We start from the raw sequence: 21,081 nt of genomic DNA on the forward strand, positions 1-21,081 counted from the left end.
AAGCTCCCTGCACACTCATGTATCATGGGATGCTGGGCAAATTCTAACATCTCAACTATTCACCCATAAAATGAGGATAATAGTACCTGCTGTTTATAAAAATAATGAGGTTCAAATAAACCTACAAATGTAAAGTGCCTTTGCACACTGTCTGAAATTTGTGGGTGTTCAAGGAATACATATTAATTTTAATTGTAAAATTACCTTCACCATTACTGACATTTCTGAGAAACACATTGCTTAAAAAAGAAATATGCTTATAAGCGAAAGGATTCTGCAGCAACAAATGTCCCATTTACCACACCAAAGCCCAAATCTGTGCCTAAACCAGCTTTCATCTCAGTCAGCCTAGATTATTGCAACAGCCTCCTAGCTAGTCTGTCTTTCCAGTTTGCCTGACATCAGTTTTAATCTTCCTAAGATATGAATTTTCTCAGAAGTGTCTCATGGCTCAAAACCATCGGATTCTAAACTGCATACTGGATTAAGTCCAAAGTCTTCTCCCTGAGATCAGCTAACCTCTCAAACTTTTTATCTACTACTCTAACATAATATTCCATTACAGAGAGCTTTGGAACAGAAATGGGAACACTGATTGTATTTTAACTGTTCCTTACAACAATCCTGCAAGTTGGTAAGCATTATTTTTCTTATTTTCTAGAAATTTGCCCAAGGTTATACAACAATTACAGGTCAAGACAAAGATTCAATCCAGCTCAGTCGGGGGTAAAGGGCATATTCTTATCATACAATACCAGTAAGTTTGCTTTGCGTTCTCCAACGTGTACATCCACATCTCTACACCTTTCCTCACTAATTAAAAGGCTCCCCATCTCTCTATTGTAATATTTTTGTGAATTTTAAGTAGCTTTCAAAAGCAATTCTTTTTCTAAGCTCTCAATATAGTCTTCTTTACAGTTATCGTATTTGATCTCTGGGTTTACAACCATATGGGGGCACCATCTTATATACCAAGTCAATTAATGCACAAAGGTTATTTGCTAAATAAAATCATAAAGCATATGGACTTATTCCAGTAGTTAAAAACGTAAATATATTTATTAATTATTGGTGAACTTATCCAATGTGAATTTTTTTAGGCCTCTGACTTTCTTGCTTTTATTCTTTGTTTTATTGTTAAGTAGGCCCCAGCCCCAGCGTGGACCCCAATGTTAAGCTTGAGCTCAGACCTGAGTTGAGCTCAAGAATCAGATGCTCAACCAACTGAACCACCCAGGTGCCTCTGATTTTCCTGCCTTTTAAAATTTATATTCTGAATATTTCCTAATTACCAGCTTGTCAGTGAAAAAGCAAAGAAAACAAACGAAATTCAGGACAGTTTTTACTGAGCAACTTCTACATTTAAAAGGCAATTTCTTTCTTTTAACAATTCTGGCTTTTAGAAGATTTCTATTTTTTTATGTTCTATTCCTCCTTAACACAGGTAACCAGATGCTGGTGGTTAATGTGCTCAGGCAAAGTAAACAGTTTTTGTTCTGGTCATATCCCCACTGCTAACTGAATAACTGCTTTTAAAAATCTAAATTTAAAAAGCCAAGAACAGCAGTGAGAGATGGCATCATGAGAATAAATTTAAAAATAAATGCATTTTATGTTTTTTAGTACATTTTTGGAATAGGGAAATAAATGCAGAAAAACTTTCCCACCCACATTACGATAAGGGACTCTGCAAAGTTATTTCAGTCTTTTCTTAACCATGGAAAATTTACAGCGTTCTTGTGGGGTACACTTGGTGTGTTCGGAACCTGAGTCTACATAAAGCTTACTAGCAAGCTGTTAAAATAAAAAAGGACCAAAGTTCAGTTAAAGGACACCAATCTGAAGAGCTAAACACTTTGTAGTAAGCTAGATGTACATAAAGGTCCATGCAGTGCATATGGCAAAAAGTCAAAAGAGTACCACCTCAGTTTGCCAAATTCTGTGGCTCACGCAGTCTATGGTATTAAGGTATGATCAAATTGCTTTCCCTTCCTTGGAAAGACTATATATATAGACTTTACCGGCTAACAAATACAATTTCTCAGAAGTATGGCACGGAGTAAGCTAAATAAGTATAAGTTGTACTTATATATGCAAGATATATGTATTTGGAATGAATTACAAATACAGCCACGTAAAGAAAAAACCAAACAGGATGTTCCTGGTAGTGTAGGATTTTGAAGGTATACAAATCCTAAGATGTTTCTGGATAGGCCTCTATTATAACTGAGACCTCTACCCTTTAATAACGGTGTTTATAAATGCATACATATGTAATTACTCTGATTTTTAGTAGTGGGATATTTTATAATAAGCTTTTTAGGCACATATTTGCAATCTTAAGAATGAAAAATTGCAGGTGCCAAGTTATTACATAGTTAAATCAGCAAACATCTCCTTATGATGTATAAAATGTTGGCATTCCATTAACACCTGAAAATGGTAATAGAAGATAAATAGGCAACACTCTGCTTGTTCTGGTATAATTCAGTCTAACAAACATATGTAAACAACTGTCTTATAGACAATTTTGTAAATTCTATAAGGAATACTAAAAAATTAAAAGAGTAAAAAACTGGAAATCAAATGTGAAAGAACTGGCATGCTTTTGGAGTCAAGTTGTGATACTCTGGTTTCCTCTCATTCAGCATTTTTAAAGGCCAGTTTTCCCATCATTCCTTCATTCCTTCCCTTTCATTTCCAATTAACCTCAGGTCAAGCTACCAGTTACTGCTAGAAAAGCCTCCCAGTTAGACACCCAACTGCCCATTTCAAACAGTACCCTCATCTGTAAAAATCGTACTCTTTATTCTCAGAACATCTCTTACCTATGTGCAAATTCAATCCTCCCTAGTAGATGTGGTGTTACTGCTACATCTACTGTTGATTAGTCATGTAATCTTTGATAAATTTTAAGGATTTTATCAGTTCTTAAAAAAAGTCTTTTGTAGATCACCATCGAGAATTCGTTAATTTGCTTTAAAAACAATCATTCTTTAATTTTATACATCAATAGGCCTTAAGAATAAATGTAAGATAGAAAAAGAGAAAAGTAGAAATCATCAGGCTTATGTTTTAGTTTTATCATTACACTAACATGAACAATGACTCTCAAAATCACTTTTTTTTTTTGGACTCAAGCTCCTCATTTGTAAAATATGGCTCTGGATTCAAAAATCTCTAATATCTCTGCAAACTTACCAAAAAAAAAAAAAGTCCCTAAGGAATATAAGGGTGGAATCTAATATAAAATACAGAATTGGGGTAGCCCGGGTGGCTCAGTGGCTTAGTGCCACCTTTGGCCCAGGGTGTGATCCTGGAGACCCGGGATCGAGTCCCACGTCAGGCTCCCTGCACGGAGCCTGCTTCTCCCTCTGCCTCTCTCTCTATGTGTGTCTCATGAATAAATAAATAAAATCTTAAAAAAAAATAAAATACAGAATCTTTCACATCGTCGACTCTTAGGGAAACTGTGTTCAATGACAAATGGCATATAGTTGTGGAAGACAAAAAAGTTCAAAGATACAAAAGAAATTCATACCTGATAGAAGTAAGGGATCCTTATCTAAAGACTTCTTAACATGATCAGATTCACCAGTCAATGAGCTTTCATCAATTTTAAGATCATTGCCCTGAATCAATATGCCATCGGCTGGAAGAAGATCACCTAAAACAAAAAGCAATGGTATGCTAAATTATAAACAAAATTACAGTAACTTTACCTGTAGCGTTAAGAAGTATTGGTCGTTTTTTACTTACCATATTTCACCTGAGCAATATCTCCAACAGTAATGTCAGCTACAGGTATCTGAATGACCTGACCACCCCTGATGACTGTGAACTTCTGTTCTTGTTCAATTCGACTCTGCAAACCTCTAAACTGTTTTTCCTTACTCCAGTCATTGAAAGCTGTTACTAATACCACACACACTACTGACAAGAGGATTGCAGCTCCTTCAATCCAACCAGTTTCACCTTCACCTTCTTCCTCTCCAACAGAAACTTCTCCACAAACTATATGGAAAGAAAGAAAATGCTGATCAAAAACAAAACAAAACAAGATTCTGAACTGATGACAACAGACATGCAATAAGTTAATTATGATGTTTACATACCTTGTTAATTTTACTCTAAATACCCTACTGAACCCAAAGCATTCCACAATGATAAGAATGCTTACTATGTCAAGTTCCCTGCCACTGAAGAATTCTCACCCTAAGGATAGGGAGGCAGTCGAGGGTACTAGTTAAGAGTGGGGACACTGGGGAAGATGAAATCTTCCAGAAGGCAAGCTACTGATTTTTGAGACTCAAGTTTCTTCAAATTACGATATCACCTTCTCCAGAGATGTAAGAATTAAATGAGAGAACACTTTAAAGTAGGTAGAGCAATGGTTGAGAATTCCTTTGCACTTGACCCATGGTTAACGCTATTATTACATGTGTTAGACAAGATGTACATGAAAACTTAAGAATTATGTGCTACCCATGAATCATGTTTTATTTACTGTACAATTTTACAGGAGTACAAGAAAAACTTAGTTTCCATAACATGAAAAGGTAAGCCAGATGCTACTCATTAATCCAACTATATGGGCACCTACTCTAGGTGCCAGACACTACTTTAGGAGCTGGGGATATAGCAGTAAATAAAGCACAAAGCTCCCTCTCCACATGAAACCCATATTCAGATTGGTATGTGCAGATGGTATACGAAGAATTCAGGTCATAAAACACAAATAATTTCAGATATCGTAAATGCCATAAAGAAACTAAAGGATGGTAATGTGCTATCAAGTGAAGACCGAGGACTGCGGTTTGTGTGAACACAGAAGGCCCCTCTGAGGTGTCCCTGACATTTGAGCTAGGAGTCAAATGATAAAAGGGAACTAGCCATATAGTTGCTTTAGAGCATTCCAGGAAGAACATTCCAGGGAAAGATTAAAGAAAGAGCATTCCAGGGAAAGATTAAAATCAGTACAAAGGCTCTATGGCGCAAAAAAGTTCACATAAAAACGGGGGGTGGGGGGGGAAGAACCCCCAAAACCTCAAATTTAAGGTCAACAATGTTGAAAAAAGAACAATTAAATAGCACTGTTTAGACTTTCAGCTTTAATCTATTTGTGAGTCTAAAATCAATTCAGTGGCTCATGATCCAGCATTTTAAAAAATAAAACACAACAAAATAAAAGGGATATACATGTAGTAATGGTAAGCATTGTTTCTTAAAAGTTTACCACTTTGGTTACTTATAAATTTACATGAAGGAAAATGTTCTTTTGCATTCTTATATAGAAGTTCTTTCTTACTGAGGGTTGAGCTGAAAAGCCTGAAAAATTAATAGTTCTCTTAGGACAGGTAAAGCAGGAAAAAAGATCATTCAAAGAAAAGAATGAGTAAATGAATGATACCAGATATGATTAAAGCATATTTCAGAATAGAGAGCATGAACCAAAGAAAATGATCTGAAGTATAAAGATGCTGGATAAAGATTAATCCAGGAGGGGTATATGGGAGATGAAGAGAGAGAATACAGAGACTGGAATAAAATTAACTGGTGGTGAATTTGAAGGGATGATATAAATTAATAATAATTAATAATAATAATAATAATAATAATAATAAATCCTGAGGCCCATCAGCAGGATTCAACCATCAATGGGTACAAAAGCAAGTTCCCCAAAAGAGATGGCAAGACAACCCGTTGAGAGCAAATATTAAAACTTCTCTCTGAATTACATTTGAGCTAAAGAAATGACCACGTATTATTGTACACAATAACCAGTTAAATGAATTTATGGTTTACAATGTTCTAAATGGCAGGAATGATAGGACAGTTTCTCTTCCACGTTCCCCTTGCCCAAAAGATAGATTAGCTCTCTGCATTAGGTAAAGCAACTCTGGACTCAGGGACAGATGAAAGTTGAAATACTATGTTGACCACTTTCACCAACTTGAAATGCAGCTGAAGTATTATCTTCCAAATGAAGCATTTCAATGGGTTTTGATCTTACTGGTTAAAAATTTAAAAATGCAGTACTTGTAACAATGTGCAAGAACAACAGATTGAGAGAAGATGCAATTTACCAGTCATATGTCAAACAAAAAGGTTTGTGTAACTGGTAGATGGGAGTGAAAATAAGAATCATTAGTGAGTAGACTTCTTGCCATTTGGATTTATATAATGTTTTAAAAGTTTCTTTTCAGCTATAAGAAACATTAAAACCAAGTTCTGAAATAAATTAAACTCAGACCTAAATCAAGGTTAAATCAAAACTATAAAATATAATAATGTGTATTCAATCATGTTATCAATAATGACATTTTACAGTTATTAAACATCAAAATTTTAAACCTCACTGCATCTTGTAATTATCTCAATTTATATTTTTGCATATGTTTAAAACTATGCACATTATAAAAATACTGTATACACATTATGTAGATGACTTTAAGTATATATAATTCATGAATGGATCGTTTGGAGATACATGCTCAGATTTCTTCCTGATTAGGCATATATATAATCAAAAAAGCTTAAAAATCAATGCAACAGAGATTAGAGGGGAAGGAATTATGAGACAATTATATCATTCCCAGCTTTAAATCTCACATGCATATTTAGAGGACTATTCCAAAAGAGAAAATGAAACAAATTGGTGTCGTATTTCCATTTCATATATAGTTCTACTTTAGATTATACAGATAAAGTTAGAATGAGTTTGAAACAGATGGTAGTAAAATACTTATAGAAATATTTCCTACTGATGATCATTACAAATTTTCAGAGTAGCTGCAACAAAAAATAATTGCAAAGGCCAAGTTACAAAAGGATTGTAGTTCCAGTTTTATATCTATTTGTATTTTAATAATGCTTTCAGTAAAGTCCAAGCACAAATATTATAATAAAAAAATCTATTTCACCACAGGGTTCTCTGTAAACATAGTCACCTAAGAGAAATGCACAATCTAAATTCAGTCTATGCTCTCTACTGTTTAGCAAATATTCCTTTCTTAAAAATCACCACTGGAGCTACTTCGTGGATGGTGCATTATGTGTGTACATTAACAGTATATAAAAAGTAGTTCTGAAAAAGTATTGTCCAGGAACCCCAGGAGGATCTCTCAAGGTCAAAACTGTCTGTAATAAGACTAAGATGTAATTTGCCTTATATTTTAGGAATGTGTAGAATTTTCCAAAGCCATGGATACACAACACACTAAATGCAGAAGCAGATGAGAATCCAGTTATCTTCAATTATGCCAGACATTAAAGAGATACAAGGAAATGAAGAACACCATTACTACTCTTTTCGTTATTTCATTTAAAATTTCATTAATAATAATTATAGTAATTATAACAGCACAGCACTTAGTTATAATTTTTAATGCAATGATAAAATGCTTTTAAATTCCTTGATTTTAATTAAAAATACAGTAAATATCTACAATATAAAGTTATATAATCAAAAGTTCTTTTGAATTTTTAACTTTGAATGTAAAGGTGTCCTGAGACTAAAAATCTGAGAATCATTGGTAGTGACTAAAGACTAAAGACTCCTTTACAGAGGGTTTTAGTGCTTATTTTCACACGAAACAGCACTAGAAGAAATTTTGAGAATTTACATTTCTAGGACTACAGATTTACAATTAATGGGTTTCCTTTTCAAACAAGTTACTACTTAGTGTTAAGACATAATGTGATAAAAAGATACAAGTACACTAATAGATATTTAAAAAATGCAAACACTAACATTTCATCACCCTCTAGATTTTTGACTCTTTTTAAAGTGTCCTATGACAGACACTGACAACTCTAGTGTATCTTTCCAGTTGGATATCTAATGCCAGTATTTTCCATAAGCAAATTTGGGAAAGGGCTTGTCACTATATTCTACAACTGAAAGCAGTGCAAGTTCCAAAAAGATTTGTCCTTGTAACAAAATCCACTCCCACTGAAAATAGTTTTTGTTAATCCTCTTAGGATATTGGGGGGAAAAGCTTAAAAAGTTAAAAAAAATTAATAATCTTCCAACTCACTAAATTCTAGAATACCAATTCCCAATATTCTATCATGAGAGTTGGGTAAGTTGAACACTACAGAACTTAGCTGTATGTTGCTGAATATGGTATGACCTTTCTGTCATATAACAAGATAAACACCTTTCGGCCTACTCATGTGTGCACACATAAACCTACCTGAGTCAACTACAGACACACAAAACAAACTTTAAAAATCTGTGAGAATACAATAAAAAATGGTATATAGCAGTAATCCCTAAGAAGTGAGATTCTGGGTGAATATTATTTCCTTCGAATTGTCATTTTTCCCTCCCATCTTCCTATGGCAAAAAAAGTATTTAATACAAATATGTACAAGGTTCAAAAATAATTTGGTTTAATGTTATAAGAATATTGCCTAAATTTCTTATTTAGATCAGAGATTCTCAGCCACCGGCAATTTTGCCCCCTATGAGAAACACAACAATAACTGAAGACATTTTGGTTGCCTCAACTGGTACGTGGTACAATGCACGACAACAAAGAATGTTCTGGGGCAAAATGTAAACAGTGCTACTGCTGAAATACCCCAATATATACACTGATCTCATGTAAACTGACCTACTCTGTGGCCAACTTTCTCCAACAAAAAAAATACCCAAAACCCAACTCTCACATGAGCTCCAGGCATACCTTTAATGGAATTACTTTAAATCACTGCCTAAGCCAACTTTTAGAGTTAGCAAATATTTATCAAAGTCTTCATAACTTGAAAAGGCTAAGTTTTCACAAACATATTGGTGCATCACTCTTCTGATATATAAAATATTAGTGGTTTACTCTATAGTTATTTAAATATAGTCACCAAAATCCAAGCTAGATTTCTCAGCAGTTATAGAATATATTGTCAAAGAATATTCATTTTAAATAAACTTATTAAAAAGAGTAAGAAATTTAAAAGAGAAAAGAAGAACAAAGAAAAGTGGGAAACAAAACCATTTGTAGCTACAAGTTAAAGTAAATATACCATCAAATAATGTATTTTTCCATTGGTCAAGACACTTTGTAGTACAAACATTTCTAGAATGGCAAGGCAATAATACCCCAATCATGCATATAGCAACACAATTTAAGAACTTAAAAAATAATGAATTAGGGAAGAGAATAGAATTTTGCTTTCATAATTATTTCCAAGATCAAATAAAAATCAAAACTATTTCAATATAGTGTTCAAAGACCTTAAAAACTGATGGCACAAATCACATCATCTGTATGGCTTAGCTCCTTGCCAACACATGGTATGCACATTTTGGCAGGTCTTTTAACCTCCATATTTCACTTGGAGATGACATTATCTCATAGGATTACCATAAAATGATCTGAGATGGTATATTTAAAGAACTATTAAAAGTACTACTAGAATGGTATTTAGCATGGTCAATGAATGCTGATCTGCTATTGTCATTACATTTAAGTAAGCAAATGAACTGAATTTATTAACATCACACATAAAAATCTTTTTCCCCCCCTTCCCCAATTTACTTACGTGCATTATCCCCTTCTGGAGGTTGATAAAAAGAAAGGCCCAATGATACTATGGCTGCAATTTCTAGTATAATTAAAGTGACATCTTGTAATGCTTCCCATACTAATTGAAGAAAGGTTTTTGGCTTTTTAGGAGGTATAAAATTCTTTCCAAACACCGCTTCTCTTCTCTCTATATCTGCAGGGTTTCCACTTAAACCTAGTGAAAAGAAACAAATTTCAGTGAAAAGTTTCACTATTTACAAATGAAAATACCTATTTAAGACATATTCATTATACTTTAGATTCCAATTCATAAAACCCTATCAAAAAGATTTTAATGTATTACACCAAATGTACAGAATTTGAATCACTGAAAAAAATGTGTACAGTACTTTAAAAAGACATTTGAGGTAGCTCAAGACTAGATTAAGAATTCTCACTTTTCCAAACTGCTTACTTTTTTTGTACTATCTTATACCATCTTTTAGACTGCCAGAGACCAGAACTGGGATGACAGTTGGATTTTATATTGTAATTAAACACTTCTTTGACCTTTACTTAGGATTTTTTCCATCCAAAAGTGGGTAATTATGTATTTATTTGATTGACTTAACAGCATCTTGGTTATTAACTCAATCAGTGAAAATTTTAGATTTTTACTCTCATTTACTAAAGAACAATGAGAAGTTAATTTATCACAAACCCTAAAAATTTCTCTACTAAAAATGGCTGTCATACTTGGACTGATAAGAGATTTGCACGTCACAAAGAACCAGGAAACTTGGGATCCCTGGGTGGCGCAGCGGTTTGGCGCCTGCCTTTGGCCCAGGGCGCGATCCTGGAGACCCGGGATCGAATCCCACGTCGGGCTCCCGGTGCATGGAGCCTGCTTCTCCCTCTGCCTGTGTCTCTGCCTCTCTCTCTCTCTCTCTGTGACTATCATGAATAAATAAAATCTTAAAAAAAAAAAAAAAAAAAAAAAAGAACCAGGAAACTTGGGCTGACTTTTCTTTTGAATTTTATATTTGGGATTTATTTCCGGCTTAAGAAATATGTAGTGCTACTGACTGCACCCACTGTCACTGCAAGGGAAAAGGTGCATTACAGGACATGTATTTATTACCTGAAGTGTGGAATTGAAAGCTACGAGGGAAGAGGTTAAGAGCTGGCTGGATGAACATCAATTTTGCCTTTCCTTCACCCTATCTAGCAGGTCCTCCTATAATTTAACCCTGCTGATCCTATCAAACCTAGATATATTCCCATTCACTAACGCAATGTATACATTTACCTTTTTGTTGGGGATAGGTATGAAAAGACGGGCAGCAGTGTCTTATGACTTGTTTCCTTAGTCTGTTTAAAAATATCAAAGAAGGAGGCAAAGGTACCAGAATGATACACCTTTCAATTTATTGTCATAAATTTAAAGGCATTAATTTAGTTAACTAATCTCTCTCTCTCCCTCTCTCGGCGGGGAAGGGAAAGAACAGCAAAGGAGGAAGACAGAAAACAGTAGATAATGGAAGGCTCTTGGTTTTAAGCGTTTCAGCTAGTAATCCCAATGTAGAGGCAGGCAAAGAGTACAAGAGAGAACAAAGAAAGTATACTGTTAGAATAAAAAGTAAGAAATGAATATAAACATTTTAAGGTAATTATTTACGTTGTTAAAGGTATCAAGAAGATTCCAGATGTTTTCTTTAGCAACTGTAACAAGGTCAATCCATTCTGGGCATTCGAAAGCATTTTAGATTTCTGATGACAAAAGACATCATCTAAAAGTTTCCCCGGAGCTCCAGGCTTTGAGACAGAGTTCAACAGGAGAAAGGAATCAAAGGATTGTACTAATTGTGACTGGGGGAAAGACAGTATGAGAGAAGAAACTGGCAAATTATAATTTAAGATCCACACAGTTTCTTCAGACTAGAGCAATGCCCTCTAATCACACCTGGCTGCAACCAGTTAGCACTGGTCCATGGTTTAATTGAGGGATAGGACAATGTAGTAACATTTTCCACAAAACAAAATTTGTTTTAAAGTTTAAATATTGTAATGTTCTGAGATTATGTGCTTGTTGCTTTTTGAATTAAGTGTCTTTTTTTTTCATAAAAAGATATTAAATAGTTTGTTTTGCCTTATGTTTTAATGATTTTTAAAGATTGATTATTTATTTATTTATTTATTTATTTATTTATTTATTTATTTATGACACAGAAAGAGGCAGAGAGGCAGAAGCAGGCTCCATGCAGGAAGCCCGACATGGGACTCGATCTCGGGTCTCCAGGATCACGCCCTGGACTGAAGACAGCGTTAAACCGCTGAGCCACCCAGGCTGCCCATATTTTAATGATCTTACTAGCAAAAATGAAAGACTGCATTCCTCTCCCGTGTCTCCAATTTTTTTCCTAAGGAATCTGTCTGAAGATACTGGTTTTAGCAGTTTAACTCACGCTTAATAGAGCCGATCATTAATTATCTGTATCTGACACCTAGTAGTTTTAAATGTCAGCATTATAACCATAAAAATAACTGACCAAAACTTACATTGGTTAAATAGAGGGCAATATTTTATGTTAATGTGGATAAAAACAGCCAAAGATTGTTTAAAAATGTAACTGGAGGGAATCTGGAAAATGAAAAAGCAGCTGGTCCTAAAGGTTACTGTCATTCTTCTACACCACTGACACACATATGAACACACACCTAGGACATGACATCAATAAAGTCATCTGGTTTAGGGGATCCCTGGGTGGCTCAGCAGTTTAGCGCCTGCCTGAGTCCCAGGATCGAGTCCCGCATGGGGCTCCCGGCATGGAGACTTTCCCTCCTCCTGGGTCTCTGTCTCTCTCTCTATCATAAATAAATAAATAAATAAATAAATAAATAAATAAATAAATAAATAAATAAATAAATAAATAAATAAATAAATCTTTAAAAAAAAGTTATCTGGTTTAGGAACCATCAGATTTCAGTTCACCTACTGAAATTTTGCCTATGTGACTTAACTTCTGTGGTAGTTGGGGGACAGGCATTAATATTTGTTGGTGTAACTTAACAAAGTTATTTAGAAGGGCCTAAGAAGGCATAAAGCATCAAGTTATAAACTATAGTGTAATAGCTATTAAGCTAAATTAAGGGGATGATAAGTTACAAGTTGAACACTACAGGTTTTAATTGCACTGGGGGCAGGCAATATATTTCTATTAATATAAAATAAACATATAATCTAAATATAATGAAATTAAGACTTTTACAACAATAGTCTGTTATCCAGTAGATATTTACCTAACATCTACTACTTTCAAGGATTATTCTATGTCCTGAGGAATCACTGTGAACAAGACAAGTCATAATACATTCACCAAGCTTATATCATACTGGAGGGAAACAAATAGACAACTAAAGTAACACAGAGAAGACTAGTATTTATTCTAAGTGTAACAGAAACCTTTCTAAAACAGAAGGGTTTTTTTTTTTTTTTTTAAAGATTTTATTTGTTTACTTGATGGAGAGAGACAGCACAAGCAGGTGGAGCAACAAGCAGAAGGGGAGGGAGAAGCAGGCTCCCCACTAAGCAGAGAGCAGAGAGTGGAGCTTGAACCTGGAACCCTGGGATCATGACCTGAGCCAAAGGCAGACATTTAACCGACTGAGCCACCCAGGTGCTCCAAAAGGGTTTTAAAGTACCACAGTAATAATTGATCTCATTTAAATTGTTGTGTGAAGTATGAATTGAAGAGTTCGAGAGCACAGGGGAAAAAACCAGTCCGGTAGCTATGGCAGTGCAGTGAGAGATGATGGTGGCTTGTATATGAGTTTTTAACTGGATCTGCCAATTATCTTATAAAAAGATTAGACAAAACTTGCTAAACAATTCGACACGAATGAAAGAGAAAGAAGAAAGAATGTCTAGGTTGGGGGGGGGTCTACACATTTATATGAATGGATAATAAAGACATTTACCAAAAAATAAATAAATAAATAAAGACATTTACCAAGACAGAGCAGGCTTTGGGAACTGCAGAATTAAGTGGGAAAAGAGAAGCAAGTGCTAATGGTTTTCGTTTTATAGATTTACACATGAGATGCCCAATAAATAATCAGGTAGAAATGCCTGTAGACTGCTTGCTAGCCATATTTGGAACTCAGCAAGAGGTCTAAATGTCTAAATCAGGGAATCATTAATGCATAGTTGATTCTGGAGCCATGGGCCCAATGAGAACTGCCAGACAAGGGAGGAGGGCTGAGGACAGAGCCTTGGAACTCTCTCAACATTTGAAGGTCAGATAGGGGAAGAAAAGCCAAGGCAACCCAAAGAAATGGGTGGGGGTAAGGAGGGGCTCACAAACAGGCTCATTTATATGAAAACAGGCTCATTTATATGGAAGCCTAGAAAAGTAAGGTTGTTTTTTTTTTTTTAAAAGATGACGATGATGTGGATGACTATACAAAGGAGTAGCATGAAGACAGAGCATGGATAATTGCCTTTCACTAGACGGAGGCTGATAACCTTGAAAAAGCTTAGTGTTGTGAAGAAACTGATTAGAAAGAACTGAAGATAAAATTAAGAATTAGAAAGTGAGTGGAAACTATGATTATGGAACATCCAGGAGTATGATGCAGTAGAGAAAAAATAAAGCAGTAAAAGTGAATTAAAGTAGGTAAATAAAACCCATAAAAAAAGCCCATTGGGTTTTTTTCCAAATGAGTGATAAGATATTAAGGCAAGTAATTTGCCAGTGGAAATAATTAAATAGAGAAGATAACACAAGATGCACAGGCTAACACCAGAGCAAAGCCTTTGAAGAAGGGAAACAGAATCCAGGATATGTTAGCCTGCTTGCTCTAAGTTCTAGAAGAGGCTTCTGCTGTTAGGAAACAGAAAACAACAGTCCTTGGGGGAAGGGGATGGCTAAGTGGGTGAAACTGGTAATGAGACTACATGGTCCTAGTTTTAAAAATAAAGTGGATATAACATGAAATCATTAAGTATAGCTTATGAATAAAGGTAACGACAAATCTTCCACCCAGTCCCATTGGCTCAGTTGATTGTAGTGTAGTGGTAACGAGGTGAAAGGGATGTGTGGCACTCATCTCCTTAGGCCCAGTCAGCTTCACAAACAAAGTATATTTTTAAAAACCATCAAGCAGCTGTAAGAATGAATAAAGAAAACCTGATTTAAAACAGAGTTGGGGGGCATCTGAGTGGCTCAATGGTTGAGTGTCTGCCTTTGGCTCAGGTCATGATCCCGGTCCTGGGATTGAGTCCTGCATCAGGCTCCCTGCAGGGAGCCTGCTTTTCCCTCTGCCTATGTCTCTGCCTCTCCCTGTGTCTCTCATGAATAAATAAATAAAATCTTTTTTAAAAAATCAATGTTAATAAATAAAAAGGAGTTGGGGAGCCATAAAGGGAGAATTCTCATACATGTAGCACTCATGTCAACTTAAAGGACCAGCAGGAAGGAGGAAGATTTCCACATGCCTCAGTAAAAACAAACTGCCCACCATTCCTAGTCAATGAGAAAATGCCACAACCCCGAGCTCTTGCTCTTCTCCAATGAAGTTATGTTCAAAATAACTCTCCCCATCTCCTCTAGAACCTAATAAAAGCTAGCCTCCCCTGTCTCTTCAGACTTGCCTCTGGTTCACCATAGTCTGCTTCTCCTTAATTGCAATGCCACTATTACTCTTAAATAAACTCATCTTTAATTAAATTACCATTTGTTTCATTTAAGGTAGACATTACCTGGTGTCAGAAGGGGGATGAGAAGGCGCTGAACCTCTACTGAACTAATGACACTCAGAACTGTTTTGTGGGTCTCACTTGAGTCCCTTGAGCTCTTCATTTCTGTGAGTTGTCTCCTTCGTTTCAGTTCAGTGAGTCTCCTATTCGGATTCAAGCTCCCTCCTTTTGGTTCAGCTCTCCAATTTTATCTGGGGTCTACTTTTGTGAAGGCATTACCCTTCTTGGTGAGTATTCTTTTGTTTTCTGTACTTTTATTTTGAATAATGGGATCGATCTTCAAGTTCAAAAAGTTAGGCAAGCCACCTTCTGACATACCTGCCTATTTTATGTCTAAAAACTATGGTTCCAGAAGCTGTGAATATCTGTAAAAAATGGTAAAATCTTACTAAAGACAACCTAGAACCACAATGGCTATTATGAGAAATGTTCCAGTTCAGTAAGATCATTTAAGTAGTGAACTTGAAAGCAAGGACTATCAAATTATAAAGAACGGGATACTTTTATTTTTATTGGCATGCAGAAGCCTCCAAACTTCAAAATTCCAAAATAGCTTCACTGAAAGACTTTTTGTAAAAGGCTAATAAAAAAGTGAAGATATAAGAGGTACCTAAAACAAAAGGCTCTAAGATTGACATAATACTCATACTGCCTGCCTCCCTCTTTCTTCGAGTACTCATTCTAGTAATATTCCACCTGAATTGCCTCTCTACTACTCTGATGAGACTATTAAACAATTTACCCTTTTAAATAAGACCACTTGATGCTACAGGCAAATTCTCTTCAGGTATCTTTCACTTCTTGGTCAAAGGCCACACTAAGGACTTAGTTAAATAATTTCTTAATTTCTTAAACAGAGAAAATCTAACACTTTAATAATTGGATTAACTCCAGAGATAAGTGGATACATAAAAAGGCAGAAAATAAAATTGGGGGCAACTGAGTGGTTCAGTCGGGTAAGTGTCTGCCTTTGGCTCAGGTCATGATCCCCAGGTGCTGGGATGGCATCCCACATTGGGCTTCCTGCTCAGTGGGGAGCCTTCTCCTCCCTGCTTGCTCGCTCGCTCGTTCTCTCTCTCTCTCTCTCTCTCTCGTTATTCCTGTCTCTCTCAAATAAATAGAATCTTAAAAAAGAAAAAAGGGAAAGAAGAGTGGAGGTACTGGTCAGTGCCTGATATGTTTGTTAAGGCACTCTCCCCTATGCTAATTGAGGATTACATTATCCTGGATGGGTCATCAACCTATGACATCACTTCAGATACAACCCAATTCTTTGAGGAATTGAGAGCAACTATCCTTATCTTAACAAATCTCTGTAAAATTAGAAATGCAACTCTATAGAGGCAATTCAAAGTTTGCCCATTTCTTTTTACCAATCCCCAAACCTCCCCTATTAGTCTTTAAAGGCTTGTAACTTTGCATTCCTCCTTGTGTCTCTGAGGTGTGAATGCTAAAGTACAAACTCCAGGGAAGTAATTCTTATCAGAAGAAAAACAAAAGGGGGAAAGGTCATTTAAAACTTAGCTTTAGCCATCTGAGTAGGTTGCCTTAACTTATTCCATCTACCAGAACACTTAGGTCCAACTTTTATACATGAGTAAAGTGGAAACCACGAGGTCTCTGTTTATGTCTATATTTAAGCATGTCTGTATGTGTGTTGTATACATGTATTTTCATGTTGTATATATGTAGCATTTTCTACCTTCAGTAGTATTACAATTAATTTGTAGAAGTTCTACTTAATGGACTCAAATGTGAATTAAGTGTTCTTAGAAATTCTCAAAAATGTATAGAAAGTAACTCAAATGTTTTTCAGGTTCGAATGATTTGGGATAATCTGTGGCAAATAAAAGCTAGCTAAGCTTAAGCGTGGTTCCACTACAACAGGCACATCTTCAGAGTTACCAGCATTAAATGTAGAGATACAACTTCTACCAGTTTTACTAATCAAATAAATTCATGTTATATCTGATATAAAAGTTGTCAACATGAGTAATAGCTTGGAAAAAATGGTTGACTTTGTCTAATGTCTCATGAAGCTTTTGTGGGTGATCTAAACATAACTGTTAAGAATGAATAAACTAAATAGATGTAAGCAGGATAAAAAGGTTTTTAAGTGAACTTTTCAAATAATTTCCCCCTATTTTTTGGTAACCTGAAACCTTAAAGTTTTGTTAAAGTAAGTGATGAGTTAAGCTAAATTCATTAAAGATACAGATCATTTCCAAATAAGATAAAACACTGAAACATATATTACTGAACATAATATTTTGCTTCATTTTACAGAATTAAAGATAGGAGTCTAATAAACATGTTTAGCTATGCTTAAAAATACTCTGAAACAAATGTTTCTAACAATCATAAAAAAGTGTAAGCCTGCCAATTCACAGAATGGTAATGTAAAGGGCAGTTCACAACTGTTTACTTCTTATTTAGGTTGCTAAGGGTTAAGAATTCTAATTAATATGTGTGCTTAAAGCTACTAGAAATAATAAAGGAAACACCTCCAGATGAAAACAAAATTTGGATGTGGGCTTTTGGTAAAGAAGGTATAAAGAAATAGACCTGCACTTTTGTCAAGGGAAAATTTGTTATAAAGTGAGGCTGGTTATTTAAAAAGAGAAAAGAGGTGGTTATTTGAAAAGAGGAAAAGTATAAAATCTGAATGTAAAAAAGTTGTAGGTTTTTGGAAAAGGAATCTTTGAATGGAGATTTTGATGTGTAGTCAAGCTGGTTAAGATTAAAGTAAATTAATTTAAAATCAGTTTTAGGGTGGCTCAGTTGGTTAAGCATCTGCCTTCAGCTCAAGTCATGATCTAACAGTCCTAAGATAGAGCCCCACATGGGGTTCTCTGCTCAGCAGATAGTCTATTTCTCCCCTCACTCCCTCTCTATGCTCCCTCATCTCTCTCAAATAAATAAAATCTTAAAAAAAAAAAAAAGGTTTAGTATGGGGCACCTAGGTGGCTCAGTGAGTTAAGCATCTGACTTTGACACACAGGTCATGACCGCAGGGTCCTGGGATTGAGGCCTACATGTCATCACCTTCCCCCCACCCCAATTCATCACAGAATCTGCTTATCTCTCTCCCTCTGCTCCTCCCCTCCGCTTGTGCTGGCTCTCTCTCAAATCTTTTTTTTTTAAATGAGCTTTATTATCAAAAGTACAGCGGTATAAAATTAGAATTTGTTTTTTTTCTGATAAAAGAACAATGTTTTCTTACATTATTGATCTGCTCTTAATAAGATATTGTAAAAAAAAAAAAAAAAAGTTTTTCTTTACTTTTAATGTAATCTGCCTAGAAAAAAAAATGACTGTGTTTTGCCCTCATCGGGTCTTCGATTAAATCAGCTAAGGCTTTTTTTTTTTTTTTTTTTAAGATTTATTTATTCATGAGAGAGAGACACAGGAAGAGAGACAGAGACATAGGCAAAGGAAGAAGCAGGCTCCCCAAGGGGAACCCAGTGCGGGACTCCATCCTGGGACTCTGGGATCATCCCCTGAACTGAAGGCAAAAGCTCAATGCTAAGCCACCCAGGCATCCTGAAGCTAAGGCTTTTTACAACTATTTACCCTTTCTGTATTTTCCTGCAAAGTCTTTGTCACTCTGGTTAAATCAATACCTAAGTATTGTTTCAGAGTGACCTATCAACCTAAGTGTTCAAACCTTTCGATATCTTTGACAAACTTCCCAAAAATCAATTCTAAAAGAAGTATGTTGGCCACTTTGCACTAACTTTTTTACAAAGGGCCCCTGGAATATATCAAAGGATTTGTTCTCCTTATAAAGAGGGAGATGTGGGATACCTGGGTGGCACAGCGGTTTAGCACCTGCCTTTGGCCCAGGGAGCGATCCTGGAGACCCGGGATCAAATCCCACGTCGGGCTCCCGGTGCATGGAGCCTGCTTCTCCCTCTGCCTATGTCTCTGCCTCTCTCTCTCTCTGTGACTATCCTAAATAAATAAAAATTTTAAAAAAATTTTTTAAAAAAGAGGGAGATGTGAAACTAATTAGACTTATTTGGTATGTTAAATTATATGGGAAGTATTGTCAAATAGGTGATGTTAAAGCTTCTTAGAATATATTTGTGTGGAAATATGTTATTAATGTAAGCAAAAATAACATGAAATGTCTAAAGACCTCATATGTCCTTATATCACGTCAACACTTAAAATTCTAGCTACTACCTTAAAGCGTATGTCACAAAAATAACCAAATTTCCTTGTCGATTGCCTTATAATGAACCCCCAACAGGTCGTTAGCCATGGCCATTTTTAAATCTTTTAGTCATTTACAGACATTTACTGTTCTACTCTGAGGCTTTTACAAGTGTTCCTGCAACAGTACTTCACCTTCAAAGAGATTCAGAAAGGGAAAGTTCTCTGATAAGTTTATGATAATAAAACTGAACTGGGTAAGAATTTTCAGAACTTCTCAGAATTCTGAATTTTCAGAATTCAGTGGCAAACTGAATTCAAGCAGAACAAGAATTAAAAACATGAGACTGAATGAACTGACGATGATGATCATAATTTTTATGACTTCTTGTTTAAAACATTATTGGTTCTCTAATGTTTTCCTTCTTCGAATTTTAGGAAATCTTTTCTCTCTTAAGCTATCAACAATTTGGTAATGTGCATCTTTGTCAATAAATATAAAATACCTGCTTTTTTTCTCTCCAAATTATCCCTCCAGAATTCGGAAACTCTTAGTTGAGTATTTTTATCTTCATGCCAACTATCTGCATAAATTCAGTAAGAATCTGTTCTCCTTGTATCAGGACTGAAAAACATTGGTCATATTACCAAAGCTTTGACTGGAACATCATATTCGAGAAATATGCATAGATTCAGATAAAGTCAGAGAGTTTTAGGAACGAAGTTTGACTTTAGAGAGCCAATAAAGTTCTTTGAAAGAAAAGTCAATCTGGTACTTTGCTTACAAAATTCCAGCAAAGTCATCTTAAAAAGAGCTTAGATGGCTAATCACTATTTTTGCTGCACTAATGTAAATAATCAGGCAAAGTTTAATGCAAAGAAATAGTTTTATTATAAAAAGGGGGTACTTGCACAGAGAAGAAATTATGTTTACTTTTTTGTCTATATTAAATTCTAATCCTGTTAATTGTCATTGAGTTTCTTTTACATACTTGTAAAATGGACTGGATTCCGAATTCTAGTTTCTTCAAAAACCTGGATACAACTTTCCAAAGTAACATTTCCAATTTTCTCTCACACTTTTGATTTGCAATCAGAGTATGAACAAAGACTGTCCATGAATATACGTGGAAGAGACTATATTATACCAGGTCCTCCTCACTACCCAGATAGCGGCCAAACTCCAGAGAGTTAAACCTTGAATATGTATCTCACAAATGAAGAAGGTTCTATCTGATCCCACACAGACACTGGAGACCTCTAAATCAAACTGATTAGAAAAAGAAGTAGCTAGGGGATTCCTGGGTGGTTCAGTGGTTTAGTGCCTGCCTTCGGCCCAGAGCATGACCCTGGAGACCCAGGATGGAGTCCCACATCAGGCTCCCTGCGTGGAGCCTGCTTCTCCCTTTGCCTGAGTCTCTGCCTCTCTCTCTCTATCACAAATAAATAAATAAATCTTTAAAAAAAAAAAAAAAAGGAAAGAAAAAGAAGTAGCTGACATAAAAAGGTTGACCACTTACTCCCCTGATGCCGAAGAATCAAGACTTCAAACTTTCATCTATTTCTCCAAGGCCACTGCTAAGGAAGGGTTCACCTTTCACACTGTTGGATTTATCGTGAAAAACTCTTCACTATTAATCATTATCAACTATGATG

At 35.4% G+C, this 21,081-nt stretch overlaps 1 protein-coding gene across 1 annotated transcript in view; it reads right to left on the minus strand.

The window, feature by feature from the left end:
- The window catches only part of ATP2B1 (ATPase plasma membrane Ca2+ transporting 1), a 69,571-nt gene that overhangs the window by 41,577 nt on the left and 6,913 nt on the right, over positions 1 to 21,081 (minus strand). The window contains 3 exon segments of the mRNA NM_001197084.2: positions 3,542 to 3,667; positions 3,760 to 4,014; positions 9,547 to 9,744. Coding sequence (NP_001184013.1) covers positions 3,542 to 3,667; positions 3,760 to 4,014; positions 9,547 to 9,744 — 579 coding nt within the window.

This window comes from Canis lupus, chromosome 15 (genome assembly GCF_011100685.1).
Source record: "Canis lupus familiaris isolate Mischka breed German Shepherd chromosome 15, alternate assembly UU_Cfam_GSD_1.0, whole genome shotgun sequence".
Classification (NCBI taxonomy): Eukaryota; Metazoa; Chordata; class Mammalia; order Carnivora; family Canidae; genus Canis; species Canis lupus.